Genomic DNA, 21728 nt, shown 5'->3' with positions numbered 1-21728 from the left:
AGCTAGAAGGATTATCATTTTCCCCCATTTTTTTTTCTCACAAAAAGTGTGGGTGTCAGTTATTTTCTTCATCTGCATGTGTTATGCTACCCTCTAGGCATATTCACGGAATATACTTGTTACATGGCTGTTGGCATGTTTGAGCATGCAGTATGAACTTCGAAGTTGACCTCTGACCTTGATTAAATCCAACTCTTCCTGCCCTCTTCCAGACACAGTTGGATCAGGACCCCGTGGCCCTCCTGCAGGCGGCCCACACGGCCGCCTCTCAACCCAAGGTCTGGCCACTGCTATGCCTGATTGCAATACCCCATGCATCTCCCTCAGTCCCTTCCCTGGAGTGTGCTGTTGTGTGTAAATCACAGAACCAACATCCTCATCTGGGATTTTGTTTCTGTGGTGATAAACCAGTAGAATAGTGAGAAACTCATGAAATACATGACTTATTAAACCTTTTTTGACTGCCGGTGAAGTGAGTTCCTCAGTATTCTGTAGTAGGTTTGCACTGAGTGTCTATGCTTTACCACTCTTGCTTTTCACTATGATTTTCAGGTCGTGTTTGAGGAAAACCGAGTTACTCAAATTGCATGATGTCATAGGATATGCGTCTTTAGTTTGCTCATATTATACTGCAGGCCTACCACAGTCTTCACAAACATTGTGGTGAAGTATGTGGTACTGATGTGCAGCCAGCCAAGTCATGTGTTGTTGTACTGGGTTATGTACCATCTGTCCTGTTATCGTGAGTGAGAGTGGGTTCTCAGTAGTTTGGTTGCAGAGCGGGATCTGATGGTAAACACAGAGTGGGGACCAGGGGCCTGCCTAGTGGGTCATGAGTGGATGCTAGGTGTGGAGTTGGGGGTTTGGGGTGGGTGGACTACTGGGCGTTTGGGTCAAATGTTGCGTGGGGGAGAACTAGACCTGAAACCCAAAACTCCTCCCTTAAGGAGACGAAGAAACCAGACCTCAATCCACACCTGTTCCTGTTCCACTTTGTCAGGTTACTGCTGTGACAATACCCCCTCCACTGGAGTTATTCATTCATCTAGCTAATTATTCTCTCTGGGTATTCACCTTTGCTCCTGCCTCTGAGCTTTATAGCAGTGAACTAACCCTGTCTGTCTGTCTGTCTGTCTGTCTGTCTGTCTGTCTGTCTGTCTGTCCTCTCTCTCTCCTAGGTGAAGACCGAGGAGCAAATAGCTGCTGAGAAGGCCTGGTACGGCACAGAGAAAGTATGGCTGGTTCACAAGGATGGATTCTCCTTGGGTTAGTAGACCTGAATCACTAGGCCATTCACCACAATAGGGGCCACATTAAAACATATTACATGTACATCACAGATTCCATTTGTTGATTTATCTGACAGAAATAGTAAACCAAATGTGTATTGATTGTGCACGATTTCACACTTGTATAGAATATAACACATACAGCCTAGACAAACACACCATTTTTAGATGACTAAATATGTGGCTAATGAGTGGCTGTAGATCCTATTGACGCTGTTCTATCACCACAGCGACCCTGTTGAAGACGGAGCCAGGCAGTCTGCCAGAGGGGAAAGTCAAGATCCGACTGGAGAGCGACGGCTCGTTGCTGGATGTGGATGAGGATGATGTGGAGAAGGTTAGCCTAAACTCTCCAAAATGTACATGCTGTTTAGCCCCAGCAGGGCACCAAACATTTTCACCTATTGAATTTTTGTCTCATTATCTGACGTCTGGGATGTATGATCTCTTTTACCTCTGACCCCTGTGTGTAGGCCAACCCTCCGTTGTTTGACCGGGTGGAGGACCTGTCCTCGCTGCAATACCTCAATGAGTCCAGTGTGATGCACTCTCTGCGCCAGCGCTACGGGGGTAACCTCATCCATACCCACGCTGGGCCCAACATGGTGGTCATCAACCCCATCAGCGCCCCCTCCATGTACTCTGAGAAGGTACAGTCCTGGGTGGAGCCTGGGGTTAGCAGGATAGGGGAGGGGATATCTTCTATTAGGGTAGCAAGTAAACTAGGAAGGGCAAGTAGGACTGGATTTGTTTAATTTGTGGGGCTTTATATGGTGAGAATGACATCTCTCCCTCTCCCCCCCCCCCCCCAGGTGATGCACATGTTTAAGGGGTGCAGGAGGGAGGACACGGCACCTCACATCTATGGTGTTGCCCAGTCAGCCTATAGGAACCTGTTGACCACGCGTCAGGACCAGTCTATTGTGCTGCTGGGCAAGAGCGGCAGCGGAAAGACTATCAACTGTCAACACCTGGTCCAGTACCTGGTCACCATCGCTGGCAGCACTGGCAAGACCTTCTCTGGTAGGTTTCGAGGGGAAAGAACATGCAGTAAGTTAGAACACAGTTTAGGGAACAACTTGCTTTTCTTCCTCATTTCACAGTCCACTGTATGTCTCATATTTACTTGCAACATGTCGCATGTATGTATGTACTATTTGGCTTGTTTCTGTGTGTCTCCCAGCGGAAAAGTGGCAGGCGGTCTATACCATCCTGGAGGCTTTTGGGAACAGCTCCACCTCCATGAACGGGAATGCCAGTCGCTTTTCCCACATCGTGTCCCTGGACTTTGACCAGGCTGGCCAGGTGGCCTCGGCCTCCATTCAGACCATGCTGCTGGAGAAGCTAAGGGTGACCAGGCGGCCAGAGGGAGAGTCCACCTTCAATGTCTTCTACTACATGATGGCTGGAGCCGACAGTTCTCTAAAGTAAGCTGTCATCTTCCTCAGACCTCTGTGTAGAGTGAACCTTTACCTATTCTCTCTTTCTCTCTCTTTCTCTCTCCTCTCTATCTTTCTCCTCTCTCTCTGGCCTTTATTTACTTGTGAGTGTCCGTTGGTCAGAAACTCTGAGTAGCTCTGTCAGGTATAGTCTTGTCATAGCTTGTTTGATTGCCATTCCAGGACTGAGCTGCACTTTAACCACTTTGCTGAAAACAGCGCCTTCGGAATCATACCTCAACCCAAGGTAACTCTTGCCAGGGCCCCAAAGACCTTTGTCAGGAACGTTTCATTTGGTTTTGAGTGAAAAGATTCACACTATGGTTTTTATAATAAAGACAGTCCATATAGATTCTTGTTGTTCCCCCCCCCCCCGTGCTTGCCCAGTCTGAAGACAAGCAGCGGGCCTCCCAGCAGTTCACCAAGCTGCAGGCAGCTATGAAGGTCCTGGGGATCAGTGGGGAGGAGCAGAGGGCCTTCTGGCTGGTCCTGGGGGCCATCTATCATCTAGGAGCTGCAGGGGCCACCAAGGGTAAGAGTTACAGTACAGTACACACCAGGAGCCCACTCAGTCACTGTGTCAGATGTTAATTCAGAGGCTTATAGTGTTAATGCAGCTGCGTTCTGTATTCAAATGACAGATAATTTACTACTAACAATGACAGATTCAGCTAAAAATATTATGAATTTACATAGTATAGTTGCAAGAGTAAAGTCAAGCAAAGAGATATTGGGTCTATTCCAAAATAACATAATTCATGATGCTACAGCTGCCATCTATCCAGGGCCTTTATTTGTTTGTTTCAAGGAGCTTCTCGGGCAGAGAACATTTGTGACAAAGACAGTTGTGAAGTCTAGAGGCCCTGTCAATAATTCCACGTTTTACTGTCTGCAGGGGAGATGTTAATTGCATTCCTTTACCGTTCAGCCCGTGCGTAACATAGAACCAAACTGGTTGATGTCAGTTTGAGACAGTCGTGCAACAACTGAAGAGTTTTAAGTAATTCCAGCTTACGAGGCGACAAAGTCCCAGCCCAACATCGGCCTTAAGCTGTCTAAATGCCTTTCCTTGTTCCCAGTGTCTGCTTGCTGCTGTACCTCAGCAGGGAACAACACAGTATGTTTGATTTTGCTATTTCCCTGATAGCCCAGAACCAGACAGATTGTTTACACTGTAGTAATGAAAACGGGTGTGAGTGCAGTTGGAATGTTTATTCACATTGTCTAACGTTGCCTTCTCTGCAGTGTCAGTCATCGAGGAAATTGGTAATGAACCCGAACAAACACCCTTCTGTGTGTTTCTGTGTCTTCTACTGTGTTGATCTCCTTTTCCACTCTCCCTCTGAAGGGTTAATTGATCAACTACAATTTAAATATACACATTTTGTTGGGTTACAATCTGTCAGATAATTGACACAAAAATGTGTTGTTTGCCACTTGTTGCCCTCTTGTAATATTAAAACCTCTTAGTAGTATTATAGAGAGTTTAGAAACGAGTGAGTTCCTTGCAGGTTTGCAGAAACACATCCGAATGATAAGCAGTGCAGTATGACTAGGTAACACCAGAGGGCACTCTAGACCTTTATTCGTGAGTTGCAGTGTCGATACACAAAATAATTGCATGACTTTATGCACCTCCTTCCAGTAGATCTGACAATGAATGGGAGGTTGATTGGGTGTGCTGACAAGTGTGGGCCTGTTTCATTCCTCAACTCTCAGGAGAGGTTTTTCGATAAAGCTCCTGAATGCGCGTGTTAGTCAGAACCTGCATGCTCGTCCCCCCCCCCCCCGCACCTCGATGTGGTCTTGCTGCTGTTTGTGTGTCAGTGCCGTGCGTGTATGTTTGTGTTTGTGTGAGAGAAGGCTTATCAGATCAACTTATCACATCACAGTTTGTCTGCTCATCCACTGTATACAGGACTTCTGTACTAACTGTTTTAACTACCTGTTCTTACTTGCATGTTGCATGCCGCTCTCCTTGCATCGCAGACGAAGAGAAAGGTAAACACACCCCTCTCCATATTGTGATGACCTGCCTCTGTGCTTTTATCACTGTGAGCAGACATGGTGTCATTAGCATTTTAATGAAGTTCTCAGTGTTTCACTTTGATCGTCTTCACAACTCTCTTGTTTGTCACAGCGCAGCGGCATGTGCTGCTCTCATAGGCCGATGAAACAGGGAGATTACAGCATGCCTCAGTCAGAAGCCCAACTGTTCTATGTTCCCTAGTCAGTCACCCTCTTAAGTGTCTGAGGAGGGTTCCTCTCCAATAACGCACTGAATTGAAAAGCCACTCCTATCCACTCACATCACCCATCCACCAGATTAAAGTCAATATTGGTTTGCAGACCAAGGCTCGTGTTAATGCAAAGTCATTGTACTCTGGAATGATAGTCCCTGTAATCATGTACTGTGGATGAAAGACTTGTAGCAGAGGGGATAATGGGGCTTTTTTTGTGCGTCTCAGCCGGGAGGAAGCAGTTTGCACGTCACGAGTGGGCGCAGAAGGCTGCCTACCTGCTGGGCTGCACCCTGGAAGAGCTCTCCTCCTCCATCTTCAAGCACCAGGCCAAAGGCACCCTGCCCAGAGCCAGCTCTATACGCCAGGGGACAGACGATGCAGCAGGAGAAGCCTCAGGTACACCTGGGACTATGCACGCACACCAGCTCATCACCTAGAGGAGATGACACACGTCTCTGAACGTTAAAGCTTATCTTAGTAATGACTACCACAGAAACAGAGTGGTTATTGATAGGTAGGTATAACAAAAATATATCAGGACAATTTTAGAAGTTCTCCATGCATTGCCCTTGAAATGATAATTGCATTCCATTGATTTTTTTTCCACATGTACAGTACCTCTGGGAGTTTTATCAGAGGTTGACATGCACAGTTCGAAGGACATATAGGCAGAACCGTATCACAGTAAAAATTGACAGTTAGCCTTTATTTTACCTTGCCCTCCTTCCCACCTTGCCCTCCCTCCCACGTTGTCACATATAAGACATGGTTGTGATTCACCTGTCTTCCTCTCACACCATCTCTGAGATTGAAGGGCAATAGCACTAGGCTTAGCTGGTTCCCTGCAGTTCTCCCATTTTCAAATCAAACACTTACTGGAGTGAGCAGAGTATTCCGTGCCTCTGCTGTGATGTATGTGGTCTGATCTGATGACAGGCATATTGCTGTAAATTTGTTTCTCTTCTCACCTGTTCTACCACCAGGTTCCAAGACCACAGCCATGGAGTGTTTAGAAGCCATGGCATCTGGGCTGTACTCGGAGCTCTTCACCCTCCTCGTCTCCCTCATCAACAGGTTAGTCACTACTTTACCAGAGATGGAGGGAGATGACGCACGGACACCACTACAGCTGGCCTCTCTGTTTAGAGTCTGCTAATTTGTACTTGTTGTCTTGCTGAATTTTTTTGTTGTTGGTTGTCTTCCTATGTGTGTGTGTGTGTGTGTCAGGGCTCTAAAGTCCAGCCAGCACTCTCTGTGCTCCCTGCTCATCGTGGACACCCCGGGCTTTCAGAACCCTCGCCTGGCCAAGCGGGAGCGCGGAGCCACCTTTGAAGAGCTCTGCCATAACTACACCCAGGAGCGCCTGCAGACACTGTTCTATCAGCGCACCTTTGTACAGGAGCTAGAGAGATACAAAGAGGTATATTAATATGCACATCGCATACACACACACACACACACATCATCACACATCCACTAACACGCACACTAATGCACAAAAACACTAACGCACACACACACACACACACACACACACACACACACACACACACACACACACACACACACACACACACACACACACACACAGACACAGACACACTAACACACACTACACTAACACACACACACTAACGCACGAACACGCACTAACAGACACACACACACACACACACACACACACACACACACACACACACACACACACACACACACACACACACACACACACACACACACACACACACTCACACACACTAACACACACACACACACACACACACACACACACACACACACACACACACACACACACACACACACACTAACACACACACTAACATACACACACACTAACATACACACACACTAAAACACATGCACTAACATACATACACACACACACACACACACTAAAACACATACACTGACGTACACTCTAACATACAGACACTAACATATACACACACTAAAACACATACACTAACACACACATACTAAAATGCATACACTAACACACACACACACACACACACACACTTTAAAGCGTCAATCAGCAGTTAAAACAATAACAAAGCATTTTCCCCGCCCCTGTTTCGGTAAAAAGCTGAGGGATGGGACTGGAGAAATGTAACCACTCTCAAATTCATAGACAGAGCATTGGATGCAAGGACAGATCATTCATGATGTTTTAACCATGTTTTGAGGGTATATAGTGTTTGTTTACACTTACAAACCTTGGAGTATAACAAGCTTATATTTTGGGTTCTGATGGGGTACAACAGTTGAACTAAGCTCATGAGGTATTTATAAGTTATGTGCTACATAAATCATTGGGTGCATATCATAAATAAATAAGTAAGAAAATTGAACTCCTGGGGACCCTAAGGGGTGCACGTTTTGGTTATTGGCCTAGCCTGACACAACTGATTCAAATAATGAAAGCTTGACGATTAGTTGATTTATAGGAATCAGCTGTGTAGTGTTAGGTGAAAAAACAAAACGTGTTCCCCTTGGGGTCTCCAGGACCGAGTTTAGGAGACCCTGATGTAGCAGCTGCTGATTCAAACTTTAAGGCAGGGATCATCAACTAGATTAAGATGCGGGGCAATTTTCTCTTGAGTGGATGGTCAGGGGGCGGAGCATAATGACAAAACATGTGTATACTGCAAATTGACTACAAGTAGCCCAAACAGATATAGTGTTTGATTAAAACGTAATAATTTCAAACCTTGCTTATGTTTGTACTGTATATCGCTCTATTATGCGTGGGAATACTTTGGAACATATATTTTCAAATAAGTTAATTATTTGGAGTTGATTTGCTAGTGTTTTTCCAGTCCTTATGTCCAGCAATAAAACAAATATTATAGTTTTTTTTCTCAGAGAACTTGGGGGGGCATATCCGAACAGCGGGCCGCCAGTTGTGGAACCCTGCTTTAAGGCTTCAAATATACATACTCCCATAGAATCCATACATCAGGACAGAAAATCTGCACTATTCCTGCCTGTAAGCCATGGCAAGTTAGAGCTACATAGAGCTCATGGTTTCCTCCCTCTCATTAATAGTGTCACACAGTGAGTCTATATAATGGCCATATGATTGCCATTTCTCCTCCCCTGCCGAGCCCAAAGCGAGGTCACTCATCACTGGCTGTGTGAACTGGGCTGAGCTGCACAGCAGTGGAGCTGCTCGCTCGACGAGGATGAATAACTCCCCACTCTCTTACTCCCTCTCTTCTCATAGCAGAATACTAGACTATACACCCATCATAATAGGGCGGAAATATCCCTGCCAACACTCTGTCCTAACCAATGTATGTCTAATCACTCCCATTGTAAAAAACACAATGCTTTCACTTTCATAGCCTGTAGCCATTTAACAGCAGTTTATGAGCAGTTTCCAACATTGTATTACTATGTATTATGTTATTATGTCTATACTGAAGGTGATGATGAACTAATCCCTATAGTAGAAAACTTCAAACTTGGCGCCCTGTCTTCAGACTTATGTCGTTGTCATTGGTTACTAATCCCCCCCCCCCATATCACCCCTCTAGGAGAACATAGAGCTTCCATTAGATGACATGGAACCTAACACCTCTCTGTCTGTAGCTGCAGTAGACCAAGCGTCAAGTCAAGCACTGGTAAGGACACTCCTTTAATACCTATATTCACACGAGTTTACCTGGATACAGAGTTTACGACCATGGCAGTGTCACGCTGTACAGCAGTACTCTCTGTCTCCACCTTTCTGTGCGATTTCTCTTTAGTAATAGCACATTCCAGAGCATCATTATCTAACCCCCTTCTGAAGCTTCTTGCCACTTTGTTTTGTAGTCCTGACACCTGCCTCTCTCACTGCCCACACCGTTTGTACTGTGCACTGCTATGCACATATAATTACATTCATGAGTCCTTTGTGACTCACAATGAGTCAGTTGTATGCATTTTTGCATTTTTTCTGTTTATTGTAAACATTTTCAGTGAGCATAATATATGAATGCTTCTGTAGAGGAATCAACAGGGAGAGGGTTGAAGGAAAAGGCAGACATTTCATCCAGTAAACAAAGACTGGAAAACCCACTCAGGTGGAATGAAAAAAAAAATCTGTGTTTTGCTTCTCCTCCAGTGTGTGTGCCATGGAAACCAAAAATGACAAGGTGTTGAGAGTGTCATGGTCGGCGGTGTAATAAGTTGGTTTGAGTGCTCTACCTTTTAAGGGGTCCTGGCCCTGCTGGAGCTGTCATCAAAAGCACTGAACCAGGGTATAGCAGATGGCTGCAGAAGGCCAAAGCCTTTGAAGGCTGACAAAAACAAAAGAATGGGACAGCACAGCCCACGCTCTTAGAGATCACTCTCTGTTGATGTCGAGACACTAGGATGAAAGCTGACAGCTGGATTTACACTGACACTTCAAATGTTGTCCCCTGACATAAAAGACTCAGTACCCATGGGTTCACTGGGGTCTGTTTGCTTGCTGTGAAGGCTTTTAGTGAGGCCCAGGAACAGGTTTTACTGTGTACTTGTATGTCTAACAGAGAGCTTTTATATGGCTTTGCTGAGCTTTTTCTAGGTCTAAAAGGTCATTGCACTCAACAGTATTACAGTAGTTATCCTTCTCTATTGATAATAACAATGTTCTAACACTGATAAAAAAGCATTTTCTTCAGATTCTACCAGTAGGTGGGTATACACTGTATATTCTTTAATTCAGAAAGAGCCATGTGAAGAGAAAAAGGGTTTAGAGTTCAATTATACCAAAAAGCTCAATTGCGGCCAGCATTCTAGTGGTAATTTCTGAAGTGGCCTGTTTAGAGCAGGCTTCCTGAACGCTCCAGTGCTCTCTGAGCTATTACTCTGATATTAGGCCTAACGAGAGTCATGGCTAATGGCCTGTCCTTCTCTGCCGTCTGGACCTTAAAAAAAACCCGACTCCAATTGCTTTATGAAAAAAAACTGTTGTATTTTTTTGTGGTTGTTATTTAATAAAAAGCATGAATCTGAAAGCAGTGTTTCACTGTATTGTCAGCGGGGTATTTTGGTGCTAAATATGATCAGCTGACTCCTTTACACTATTTTGTGTCAGTGTTTGTTGTGGACATAGCCCGGAGAGTTGGGAGATGTTGTGGTATTCCAGGTGAAAGCCTTACAACAAATGTTGGTGAAATTTCCTCAGACTTACGGAATGATTCCCACAAAGTAGATGGTTAGATGATCAGAGCTGACTTCGCTTCAGGCCTTGGAGTTTGAGTGGGCTGGCTGGCTGGGTGTGTTTGCTAAAGTGAGTCAGTATGTGTAGGCTGAAAAGCAAAGTTTGTGTGTATTTTGGTGAGACTGTTGATTCTACAACCATCTGAAGGACTGAAAATGTGTCAGAGTACAGTAGATGTGATCTATTCAGTGAGGTGAGGGGTTGGAAGCGAGTCTGACCTGTGTGTGTGCCAGGTGCGGACGCTGAGGACTGATGAGGCGCGGGGTCTGTTGTGGCTGATGGAGGAGGAGGCTCTGCAGCCTGGGGGTTCTGAGGACACTCTACTGGGACGTCTCTTCAGCTACTACGGCCCTGCCGAGGGCGAGAGCAAAGGTACAGAGACACACACGCCTCACAAAAAAAATCTGTCACTATTGTTATACTTCAAATATGATTTATTTTGACTGAATATTTATTTTGATTAAAATAGACACTAACCTACATTTATCACACCTAGTATGCCTACCAATCTCGTTTTATATTATCCAATCTTATCTTAATACTACTTCTCCAAAATAAATCAATAGTAATTCAACAGAGGGGCAGAGATTCACAGGAAGCCCATCTCTGTGGCCAACTCTAGCACCCCTGGAATGGCTTCCAGTTTCTCTCTTCATCAGAAAATAGCAACTTGTTGCCTGAGGTCACACGCTGATCATAGAACTCCCTCCTCGCTTTACTGTAAAATTCAACCTTGCACCTCACCGCCATGTGCTTGTGGAACAGCCTGCGTTTCTCCTGTTCAGGCCAGTGCTGGTTGTGGAAGCGGAAGCTGGTCATATTTAGGGACTGGGACTTCCAGTCGCACTCACAATGCCAGATATCTGAGAAATTCACTCATATAAAACCAGTTCTATATGTACCTAAGTGCATTCTAAACATACACTGAACAAAAATGTAAACGCAGCATATGATGTGTTAGTTTCATGAGCTGAAATAAAAGATCCCAGAACTGTTCCAAATTCACAAAAAGAATATTTCTCTAAATGTGTTTACATCCCTGTTCGTGAGCATTTCTCCTTTGCCAAGATAATCCATCCACCTGACAGGTGTGGCATATTAAGGAGCTGATTAAACAGCATGATCATTACACAGGTGCATTTTGTGCTGGGGACAATAGAAGGCCACTCTAAAATGTGCAGTTTTGTCACACAACACAATGCCACAGATCTCAAGTTTTGAGGGACTGTGCAATTGGCATGCTGACTGCAGGATTGTCCACAAGAGCTGTTGCCAGATAATTACATGTTAATTTCTCTACCATAAGCCGCCTCCAACGTCGTTTTAGAGAATTTCTCAGTTCATTAAACTGGCCTCACAATCGCAGACCCCGCCAGCCCAGGATCTCCACATCCGGCTTCTTCACCTGCAGGATCGTCTGGGACCAGCTACCCGGCCAGCTGATGAAATACTGAGTATTTCTGTCTGTAATAAAGCCTTTTTGTGTAAAAAAAAAAATCATTTTGATTGGCTGGGCCTGGCTCCCCAGTGGGTGGGCCTATGTCCTCCCAGGCCCACCCATGGATGCGCCCCTGCTTAGTCATATGAAATCCATAGATTAGGGCCTAATTTATTAATTTCAATTGACTGATTTCCTTATGAACTGTAACTCAGTAAAAATTGTTGCATGTTTTTTTTTTCAGTATAGAATGTCGATAATACAGAAAAATAAGCAATTAACCAAATACTGATAAGAAAAAAGGATTTGATAGGAAGATATCGATGCTCCTGTGCCATCCATGGTACAGACTGGTTAAATTGCTGGGTGTAGAAGCTCATTTTGTAAAATTATATGCCATTTAGCAAATGCTTTTATCCAAAGCGACATAGAGTCATGCGTGCGTACATTTTATGTATGGCTGGTCCCGGAAATGGAACCTACTACCCTGGCATTACACGTGTCATGCTCTACCGATTTAACAATTGAAAATCTTGGATAGCAGAAACAAGTTGCACGTCTAGTTTTGAGGTTGTTGCCACCAAAACGGATTTTCTAAATCAGCATTGGTGCCTATCAACCAACTGTTCTAATGTTCTTCATTCTACAAACATTTTGAAATCATCATTTTCAAATGTAATTGCGTTCTGATGAATAGAATCACCATGGCAAAGCAATAAAATGGGTTTCAAATCAACACTGTCACTCTTATCGACCAGATATTCTACATTCAAACATTCTACCAACTGTCACTCTTATCGACCAGACATTCTACATTCAAACATTCTACCAACTGTCCTTTGGATGATTTTTATGATTCAGAATTGTCATGACAATGCAAAGGAGTGAATGGATGTGCATCGTCAGGTAAAGTCCGTTTTACATTGAACCCACCAGTACACTAGCCTGGTCCCAGATCAGTTTGTGCTTTTGCCTCCTGTGTTGGGATTGTCAAGCCAAACAAGTGCATGGCAATTCCATAAGGAGTTGGGAAGAGAGCATTAACAGACTGGCAGTCCGGCTACCAATGCAGTGGCAGAGTTGAAAGATGACTTTAACAGAACTGCACTAATCACCCAGATATGGTGTGGTATGCAATTTGCCACTCTGTTTCTATTATTCTTCACTGTAAAACGATGGGGAGAAAACTATAGCAGCAAACAGTGTTTATGTTCAAAGAATTCTTTGTTTTCTAAACTGCCATATTCTAAAATGATTTTACTTCAAAAACACAAAAAATACAGGTTTATAGAAAATATATTGTCTGCTCAAAGGTGACAATGATTTGTTGTTTTTCTTCTTTTTCACATAATGTTCATTACCACACATACTGTAGACATCCATACACGCAAACATTGGCATACATAATTGTAATATCAACTCCTTTATCCTCTCTACTGGTCAGGTCACACCTTGCTGTTGAAGAGTGAGAGACTACATCACTTCCTGCTGGGCCACAGCCATGGTACAGACTGGGTGGAGTATGACGCCCGTGGTTGGCTGAGCCATGCTAAACAGAACCCTGTCTCGACCAACGCAGGGAGTCTCCTACAGGACTCCCAAAAGTAACACCCGTCCCACATAATGTTTTAGCTTGATTAGCAACACTTGCAATAGACATTTTTAGATTTGTCGCTCTCCTCTCTAGGAAGAACATCAGTGGTCTGTTTATGAGTCGAGGGGGTGGGGCCACCATCCTGTCAGGCTCCATTGCTGGCCTCGAGGGCGTTTCCCAGCTGACCTTGCGGCGTGCCACCAGCATGAGGAAGACCTTCACCACTGGGGTGGCAGCCGTCAAGAAGAAGTCCCTCTGCATCCAGATCAAACTACAAGTGGTGAGAGGCTAGGGGCCATCTGCAGGGGCCAGGTCTTGTCGAGGGACTGTGAGAGGGAGAGAGATCGAGAAGGCCCCAAATAACTTATTATATTTTCACTTCTGTTCATGTTTCATTATGTGTATATCCACATGGTGTTGGGCCGCAAGCCCCTCATTTAAATCCTATACACAAGCTGATTTAGTAAATGGAGTCTTTTAATTAGCATTGCCTAATGTACGCCCTCCCTCTGAGAGAGGTGTTCACACAGTGTTCGGTGCGGCAGGTAGCCTAGTGGTTAATAACGTTGGGCCAGTAACCTAAAGGTTTCTGGTTCAAATCCCCAAGGCAACTAGGTGAAACATCTGCCTATGTACCCTTGAGTAAGTCACTTAGTCCTAATTGCTCCTGAAAGTCACTCTAGTGAAGAGCGTCTGCTAAATGTATAATCTATATTCCTATGTTTTTGCTATGTTATAACAGCTTTATAGGGTAGGAGCTAGAAGCCATCCCAGTGCAGGTTCTAGGCATTAGATTTCCTGGTCCAGGGTACATTTCTTAACTATACCATTTATTACAACTCAAGCTGATTATTTTCGAAGATTGCTTAATGTATGAAATGTGTGAGAGCCACTGTGTGGCGCCTTTGCATATGATTAAAGAGGTTTGGTCTGTGATTCAATTGGGCTACTCTCTCCTTGCCCTATCCTCTAGCCCTCTATCACTGTTATCATTTGAGTCCCAGCTAACCCTTCTCTCCTTCAGGACGCTCTGCTGGACACGGTAAGGAGGTCCAGGGTTCACTTTGTCCACTGCTTGCTGCCCAATGCTGATGCCCTGCGGGCGGGCAGAGGGGAGTCGGAGGCCCAGGGGGAAAGTGGAGACTCTGGCCTGATGCAGCTGGATGTGGCCCTGCTCCGGTCCCAGCTCCGCGGCTCCAAGCTGCTGGACGCCCTCAGAATCTACAGACAAGGTGAGAAGGCTGACAGCTAGAGGCTGTGGTTGTTAGATGAGGAAGGTCCTGATGGGTCTGACCTGCCTAGACTGGAGTCTGGTTTCCTTCACAAACAAACCAAACGACCGACACTGCTCTACTGTATGTCACGTAGACTATGTGGTTAGAATAAATAGTTCTGTAAAAAACGTGTAGCTCCGTAACCTTGCCCCCATGTCGTTGTCTTTACAGGATACCCTGATCACATGGTCTTCTCAGAATTCCGCCGCCGCTTCGATGTGCTGGCACCCCACCTGACCAAGAAACTTGGCCGCAACTACATAGTGAAGGATGAGAAGAGGGTCAGTCTATTTTTCTGTGTGTGTGTGTGTGTGTGTGTGTGGAGCATAGCTGAGGTCTGTAGTGTTACATTAATAATCTGAAGAGGCCGTCTCCTTCCTGGCTGTCAGTAGCCCACTGACAGAGGAATAAACCTCCGTTAATCAGAGCCATTGTGATGACCTAATCAACATAGCAGAAGCAGAGACAGGAAGGAAAGGCCTTCTAATTGCGCTGGGGTTTAGGGCTGAACTTATCAACTTTGTGAAATATATTGTCTACCCTGGAGGCTGTCTGCCTGGTGGTTTTACCCTAATGATTTTCTTAGGATAGGAACTCTCCACTGCAATGGTTTATGTGCGATGTAAATGGTGAGAGGGCCTAAAAGTATTTTAGTGTGACCCAACCTGTGAAGGGAGGATTGCTAATGAGGGTTCCACTCTGAGGTTAACTATCAATGAGGGTCAATTGTGTATTGGTCCCCTGAAAGAGGAGCCAGGCTGAAGTGAAATGGTGGGGAAAAGAACACAAAAGCTACTCTTTACAGAAGAGTGTGAGAGACTGAGCGAAGGTGGTACAGAGAGAGAAAAGCAGTCAGTGTCTCGTAGCGGGGTTTCTGTGGAAACGGCGTCAGACAAAAGGCCCTCAGTGCTAGGGGGTGCAGCTCCTCTCACAGTGTAATCTAGATGGGGCCTTTCAGGCTGGGGGCTCAAGTGGACCTGTCCACACCACCCAGGGAAAGGGACGGTAGAGAGACACACAGAGACCGACCGTAACACAGAGAGGGAGAGCTGCAGGTGGTGCCCCTCTGCAGAGGCTGTATGTGTTCAAGGCTGCTATGGGGCCGAGACCACCACGGGGCCAGGAGGAACAAGCTCGGAGAAGGTGGATTCTGGAGGACGAGCTGTCTGGTCAGTTTTTGCCTCTCTCCCTGCACATGCTCTGTGTCCTTGAGAATAGAAGAGGAGAGGGTGGGAATCGGGCCGGATGTGTGAGGTAGAATGTGAAAGGACGACAGATCAGGATTCTGTCAATCTGTCTGATTAGAGGAGTGGTTGTTGGGATGCTGGGATTGTGTCAGTTGGCAGCTTGGCGGGACTGCTGTAGAGGGATAATCCGGGGGTAGAGGGGCAGGGAATGATCTGTGTGTTTGTGTGCGTTTCAAGGCGGTAGAGGAGCTGCTGGAGTCCCTGGACCTGGAGAAGAGCAGCTATCACATGGGACTGAGTAGGGTGAGTACCAATACTACCACAACATTAAAACACTTCACGCTTTGAATTAGTCATTGGTTAAACTACCTCTGTTCATATTATATTGAGTGAAAATGGGTTATAGAAACCCAGAAAACAGATGTTGTCCCATGCATAAAGTAGGTTTCTTCAACTTGTAGCTAAAGATTCCTCCTTCCACTTGTTTTTCCTTGAGGAATCCCAGTAACAATTCTGAGAGAGAACATTTTCATAATGTTACCCGTAATTTCCCCCTAATGTTTGGGGGTCTAGTTTTCCGTTAGTTAGGGGAACATTCTATCTTTGTTCGCATAAAACGTTCTGAGAATCTTTTTAGCATGTGTTTGTGTTAGGAGAACATTCCCTTAATGTCAAACAGAAATTATCTAACGAAGAACATTGTTACAATGTTAATGTTCTAGATGTGTTTTATGGGACGTTGCAAGAACATTCGTGTCCAGTTTTCTGAGGGTTTGAAGAATATTACATCAACGTTCTACCAAACATACACAGAACATGGTTGCCATGTTCTTAGAAAAATGTGATTTTATTACACATTACACCTTGTAACTGTTGCCAAGCCCATCACGGCCCTGATTGGTGAACCACTGATCCATTCACAGCTCTTTTTCTGCCTGTTGGCAAGGTTAGGGATACACACACAGTGCTTTCAACATATGTATTTGACACCACATAAATTATTACATTGTGCATGGTCATTTATACAGTAATTATTATATGTCCTTACCTGGGATTTGAACTCACAACCTTATGGTTCACGACGTTCATATATTTCTGCTACGTCACCATGTCTGTGTACATTATCAGTTATTTTAGACTATTCCAGGGGTGAAAGCAAGCTGGAATGGTCCGGTATGAACTACTGGCAAAATAAATAGTTGTGGTACGCCGTACCGGTAAAACATGAGCCTATCACAATAATGAAAACAGATTCCATGAAAACTGTATGCTATCACAGTATTTATCATTACCTCATGTCAGTCGCATGAACAATTTGTGAATAGTCTTGAAAACGTGTGGAATACGCTCAAAATGCGGTGTTTCAACGATGACACATTTTTGCCAAGGCGAAGATAAGTGGCCGAGACCAAGACGCACACGGACAGCAGTGTATGCATCAATTGGAGTTACAAGACTTGTGTAGGAGGCTTAGTGTAGGAGGCTTAATGAATGACAATCACTGAATATCATTCATTTAGACGTGATGCCGGAATTATTTTAGTCCTGTAGCCTAATAGTTGGAATAGAAGTCTGGACACTGACTATAGGCCTCACATTGAGCCTATTACAATATTAACTTCTGAAGAATTAAGTGTTCCCGGGCCTACGTGCAATTTCTTTCAGCAGCATAAAAGCTGACCGTATTTTATTTTCAACCACATAAAATATGCATCCAAGACTAACTAAAATATCAGAAACATGCAGGATTGTTTGTCACAATTTTTAAAATTCCTTAAATCCAGTCATAATTATGTCATTTGGAATTATCCCTGGTTTCTTAACGTCCTCGCTCCGTGACAGAAGCAGAAATGAAAGAGAACTTTACCGATGTCAACTAGATTGTTGATGATACATTGATCATTCTATCGATTTGGTGAGCATGGCTTTATTTAATATTCTAGACGAGTATCAAGTAATGACAGAAGAGAAGCTGCATGTATCTAATTATAGATAATTTGACTAACAGCCTACCAAATGTCGGAAAATCGAAGCGGAAAAATATATTTTAATGAGGCTTAAAACATATTTTCTCCGCACCTCCTGTCATTATGCCATCCATGAGTAACGTGCGCAGGTAGCCTACATTAAGTAATAGTTTGACAATCAGTTAACATCATAACTAGCTGTGTTTATGCCATATTAAAAAGGGAGGCTAATACATTTTAAGTTAAGACATCTTTACTATTAGGTCCATAGAGATCCTATTAAAGTAATATGGATACTGTATGTAATTACCGTATATGCACATCTATTTGATCATATACGGTAATTACATACAGTATCCATATTAATTTAATAGGATCTCTATGGACCTAATAGTAAAGATGTCTTTTAACTTAAACTGTATTAGCCTCCCTAGTTATGATGTGAACTGATTGTCAAACTATTACTTAATGTAGGATACCTGCGCACGTTACTCATGGATGGCATAATTTGATGGAACTTTTATTTAACTAGGCAAGTCAGTTAAGAACAAATTCTTATTTACAAAGACAGCCAAACCCGGACGACGCTGGGCCAATTAGGCGCCGCCCTATGGGACTCCCATTCACGGCCGAATGATGCAGCCTGGAATGACAGGAGGTGCGGAAATAATTAATGTTCTTGCAACGTTCCCATAAAAACATGTTTAGAATATTAATATGTTTTGTTCTGAGAACATGGCAACCATGTTCTGTGTATGTTTGGTAGGAGGTTTATGGAATCATTTCCTAACTCTCAGAAAACAGGACACAATAATGTTCTCGCAACATCCCCATGAAACCTGTCTAGAACATTATATTAAGTTCTGGGTAAGTTTTATTGGACATTAAGGGAATGGTCGCATGGAAACGTTCCTTGAACATCACATGAACATTCCTATGAAAACGTTATTTAATAACCTAATGAGACTAATGTTGTGGGAATGTTTGTTGTTAGCTGGGATGCGTTTGTGACTCTGGGTGAACTGTCTGACAAGTGTTGCCTGTCCTGAAAGTCTCTTGGCTGGGGAGGATGGGTCTGAGAGGCATGCCTGCCTTCCAGCCTCACCGTGAGACGCACAATCATGTCTCATTTGTATGCATGTCGTTATAGAGTCATTTCTGGCAGGTGATGGTCTTCGATGTTGTCTTTCGCCCTGGCACTTGTAGACTAATCACAGTAAACACTGCTTGGCACACTTCTGTTTAATCCCATCAGCTGAGAAGTGGCCCATAGCCAACAAGAAAGTATTGTAATTAAAAATGGTAATTTTTTGGGAGACAGCTGTTGTTGCCTTCGGGGTTTGGAGATTGAAATGGCCTTTGGAGTAGATTAGCACCAAGATGGTGGTTCACAAAGCATTCCAACTGTGTCCTAGCAACAGCAGTGGCCTCAGCAGAATGCCAATTAACAGCAGCACCAAATCTTCTCCTGACACTGGCTCCACCACACAACTCTCACTGTGGTAAACACTGCCACAACAGGAAGTCACGTCTCATGTCCGCTTTGATTGACCCATTCTGATCATAATATGACGCCGACACCCAGAGATCTCCTAACTTGTGGTTTTCTGATGTAGAGTTACATTATGGACAAAATGCATATGACAAACATGACTTTACTGTTTAATTTTGAAGCCAAATTCATGACATTATCCCTCTAAACATTGCTGTACAGTGTGTTTTCTGAACCCCTCCTCTTCGTATTGGTAATACAGTATATCCTGCTGAAGTAATAAAGGTAAAATAAAAAAAGTGTTTGCCTGTTCCACCTACTGGTTCTTTCATGTATGCCAGAGAGGTTTGATCTTTTATAAAGCACTGGAGCCTGTCAACTCTCCCATCCCCATCCACCCTTTGCCTTTAAGCTGACTGACTGCCACCAGTCTTCACACTGTGCCTGACCCTGGCCTGATGATATCTCTCAGAGCATATGTGAATGATAGGAGATTGTCATGTGACGGCACTTCTACTGGCCCTTTAACTCTGTTTCATCTTTGACCCGGCCAATGAGGACACAATGCTGACACTCTCTGGCAGAGATAACGGGCGCGTTCCAGCGGATCACTTTTGTTAAGTCGGTGACCATCGTTTTTCAGCGCCTTTCAAAGTCTGTTGCATTATGGGGAAGAATGACTGAAACAGGAGCTTTTGTGCGATTCATTTATATGGTGGAGTGATATGAATGTGATATTTGAGGCTCTCTCACTGACTGATTGTACAATGTAGCCTACACACATATGATTTCAGTTTGTGAGTGTGTGTTATTGGAGTTGGAGACATGTATATTTCAACATTATAAATAAAACCTTTCATAAACACCTTTTAGTTTCCGACTTTCGGCTGTCAAAGATATACCTCCCCAACTTCCCTCCTCGACCTTCGTCTACAGTCGGTTGCTTTCACCTTACCACTCAAACATGCTCAATTACTTTATTACCCAATCTTCTTGGATTAAAGGGCCGTTGTCTTTAGACTACAGTGGATGGATCTACCTCTTTCTTGGTAATGTAATATATTTGTGTAATTGGTGCTAAAAAGGCATACTCTCTTGAGGTCAAATTCAAGTCAATTATGTGAGCATTTTGTTTTAAATCAGCTCCAGACTTGAACAAACGTGACTATATCTTTTTTAAAAGGTGTGTACTTTCTTCCCCAGTTGTTCTTCAGAGCGGGGACCTTGGCTAAACTGGAGGAGCAGAGGGATGAGCAGACCAGACGCAACATCACCCTGTTCCAAGCAGCCTGCAGTGGGTACCTGGCCAGACAGGCCTTCAAGAAGAGGAAGGTAGGCATGACTCCACCACGGCTTCACTTCATCAGAAGAAAGGCAGGATTTAAAGATGGAAGCAGGGAAGGAGACAAAGATGTACTGTGGATGTCAAGGCTATGACTGTGACTGACCAATATGATCAGAATCTGTTTTATAGTTTGAAATCCAGGATTTATTTTCCATGATTTACATTGATAGTTTTGTTGTTGTAGAGAACAGTTCAGTCTTCCTACTGTATATTCCCCCTGTTCCTGAAGTATTGTTTTAGACTACGGCAAGCTCTACAGTAAACTCTAAAGAACAATATTTTACTATTGATTTAGAGACAGAGAATAAAACTTTCATGTGATCTAAAATAGAGAGATGTGGTTGCCTCGGGGTCTGGAGTGAAGGAGCCTGTTCCAGGTCCCATTTTAAAGGTTGTTTGCTCCTCCATAGGACTACAGCTAGCTCTGCTGTAAATCTATTGGCCTAACCCCACCCCCATCCCACCTGAATCACCCTGTCACTATCTGCACCAGGGACAGGGGGTGGCATGTCCCCCTTAATCACACTCTCATTGATCAGCTCTTTTTAAAAGCAACCCTATTATACATGCCAGCATCTCCTTCTCCTCAGCTCTATCTCCTTGTCCCTCCATTAATCTCTCTCCACATGATATGGGGCCATCTCTCTGGCGCTGATAGCATTTTTGCAGTTGATGTATGGAATCCAGCACTCCTCTCCTTCACTGTGTGATTACGCTCTGAGTGAGCAGGCTGCCTTCATCTGGCCTGGCCAGAACTGAGTTCACTGGCTGGTTCACCACCACCCACAGGACATCACTACACTCACTGGCTGGTTCACCACCACCCACAGGACGTCACTACACTCACTGGATGGTTCACCACCACCCACAGGACATCACTACACTCACTGGCTGGTTCACCACCACCCACAGGACATCACTACACTCACTGGCTGGTTCACCACCACCCACAGGACATCACTACACTCACTCACTCACTACACTCACTGATGGTTCACCACCACCCACAGGACATCACTACACTCACTGGACATCACCCACAGGACATCACTACACTCACTGGCTGGTTCACCACCACCCACAGGACATCACTACACTCACTGGCTGGTTCACCACCACCCACAGGACATCACTACACTCACTGGCTGGTTCACCACCACCCACAGGACATCACTACACTCACTGGCTGGTTCACCACCACCCACAGGACATCACTACACTCACTGGCTGGTTCACCACCACCCA

General features: G+C 44.4%; 1 protein-coding gene across 4 annotated transcripts in view; it reads left to right on the top strand.

Moving 5' to 3' along the window:
* LOC135550489 (unconventional myosin-XVIIIa-like) overlaps positions 1-21728 on the top strand; it is a 114656-nt gene that overhangs the window by 54801 nt on the left and 38127 nt on the right. For 2 of the 4 annotated variants that reach the window (XM_064981362.1, XM_064981360.1), the window contains exons 3-22: positions 213-278; positions 1179-1266; positions 1520-1626; positions 1763-1939; positions 2102-2312; positions 2473-2716; positions 2912-2975; positions 3116-3260; positions 3974-3994; positions 5197-5367; positions 5955-6045; positions 6199-6391; positions 8532-8618; positions 10420-10558; positions 13069-13228; positions 13312-13498; positions 14243-14450; positions 14664-14773; positions 15917-15982; positions 20342-20470. In XM_064981362.1, the coding sequence (XP_064837434.1) occupies positions 213-278; positions 1179-1266; positions 1520-1626; positions 1763-1939; positions 2102-2312; positions 2473-2716; positions 2912-2975; positions 3116-3260; positions 3974-3994; positions 5197-5367; positions 5955-6045; positions 6199-6391; positions 8532-8618; positions 10420-10558; positions 13069-13228; positions 13312-13498; positions 14243-14450; positions 14664-14773; positions 15917-15982; positions 20342-20470 (2664 nt within the window). The remainder of the gene's footprint in view (positions 1-212; positions 279-1178; positions 1267-1519; positions 1627-1762; positions 1940-2101; positions 2313-2472; positions 2717-2911; positions 2976-3115; positions 3261-3973; positions 3995-5196; positions 5368-5954; positions 6046-6198; positions 6392-8531; positions 8619-10419; positions 10559-13068; positions 13229-13311; positions 13499-14242; positions 14451-14663; positions 14774-15916; positions 15983-20341; positions 20471-21728) is intronic. The other 2 variants (XM_064981363.1, XM_064981361.1) reach the window with 2 other exon arrangements.

The sequence above is a fragment of the Oncorhynchus masou genome, chromosome 12 (assembly GCF_036934945.1).
Source record: "Oncorhynchus masou masou isolate Uvic2021 chromosome 12, UVic_Omas_1.1, whole genome shotgun sequence".
NCBI classification, from domain to species: Eukaryota; Metazoa; Chordata; class Actinopteri; order Salmoniformes; family Salmonidae; genus Oncorhynchus; species Oncorhynchus masou.
The sequence above is the reverse complement of the archived record's forward strand: the minus strand, read 5'-3'. Positions and strand labels throughout refer to the sequence as shown.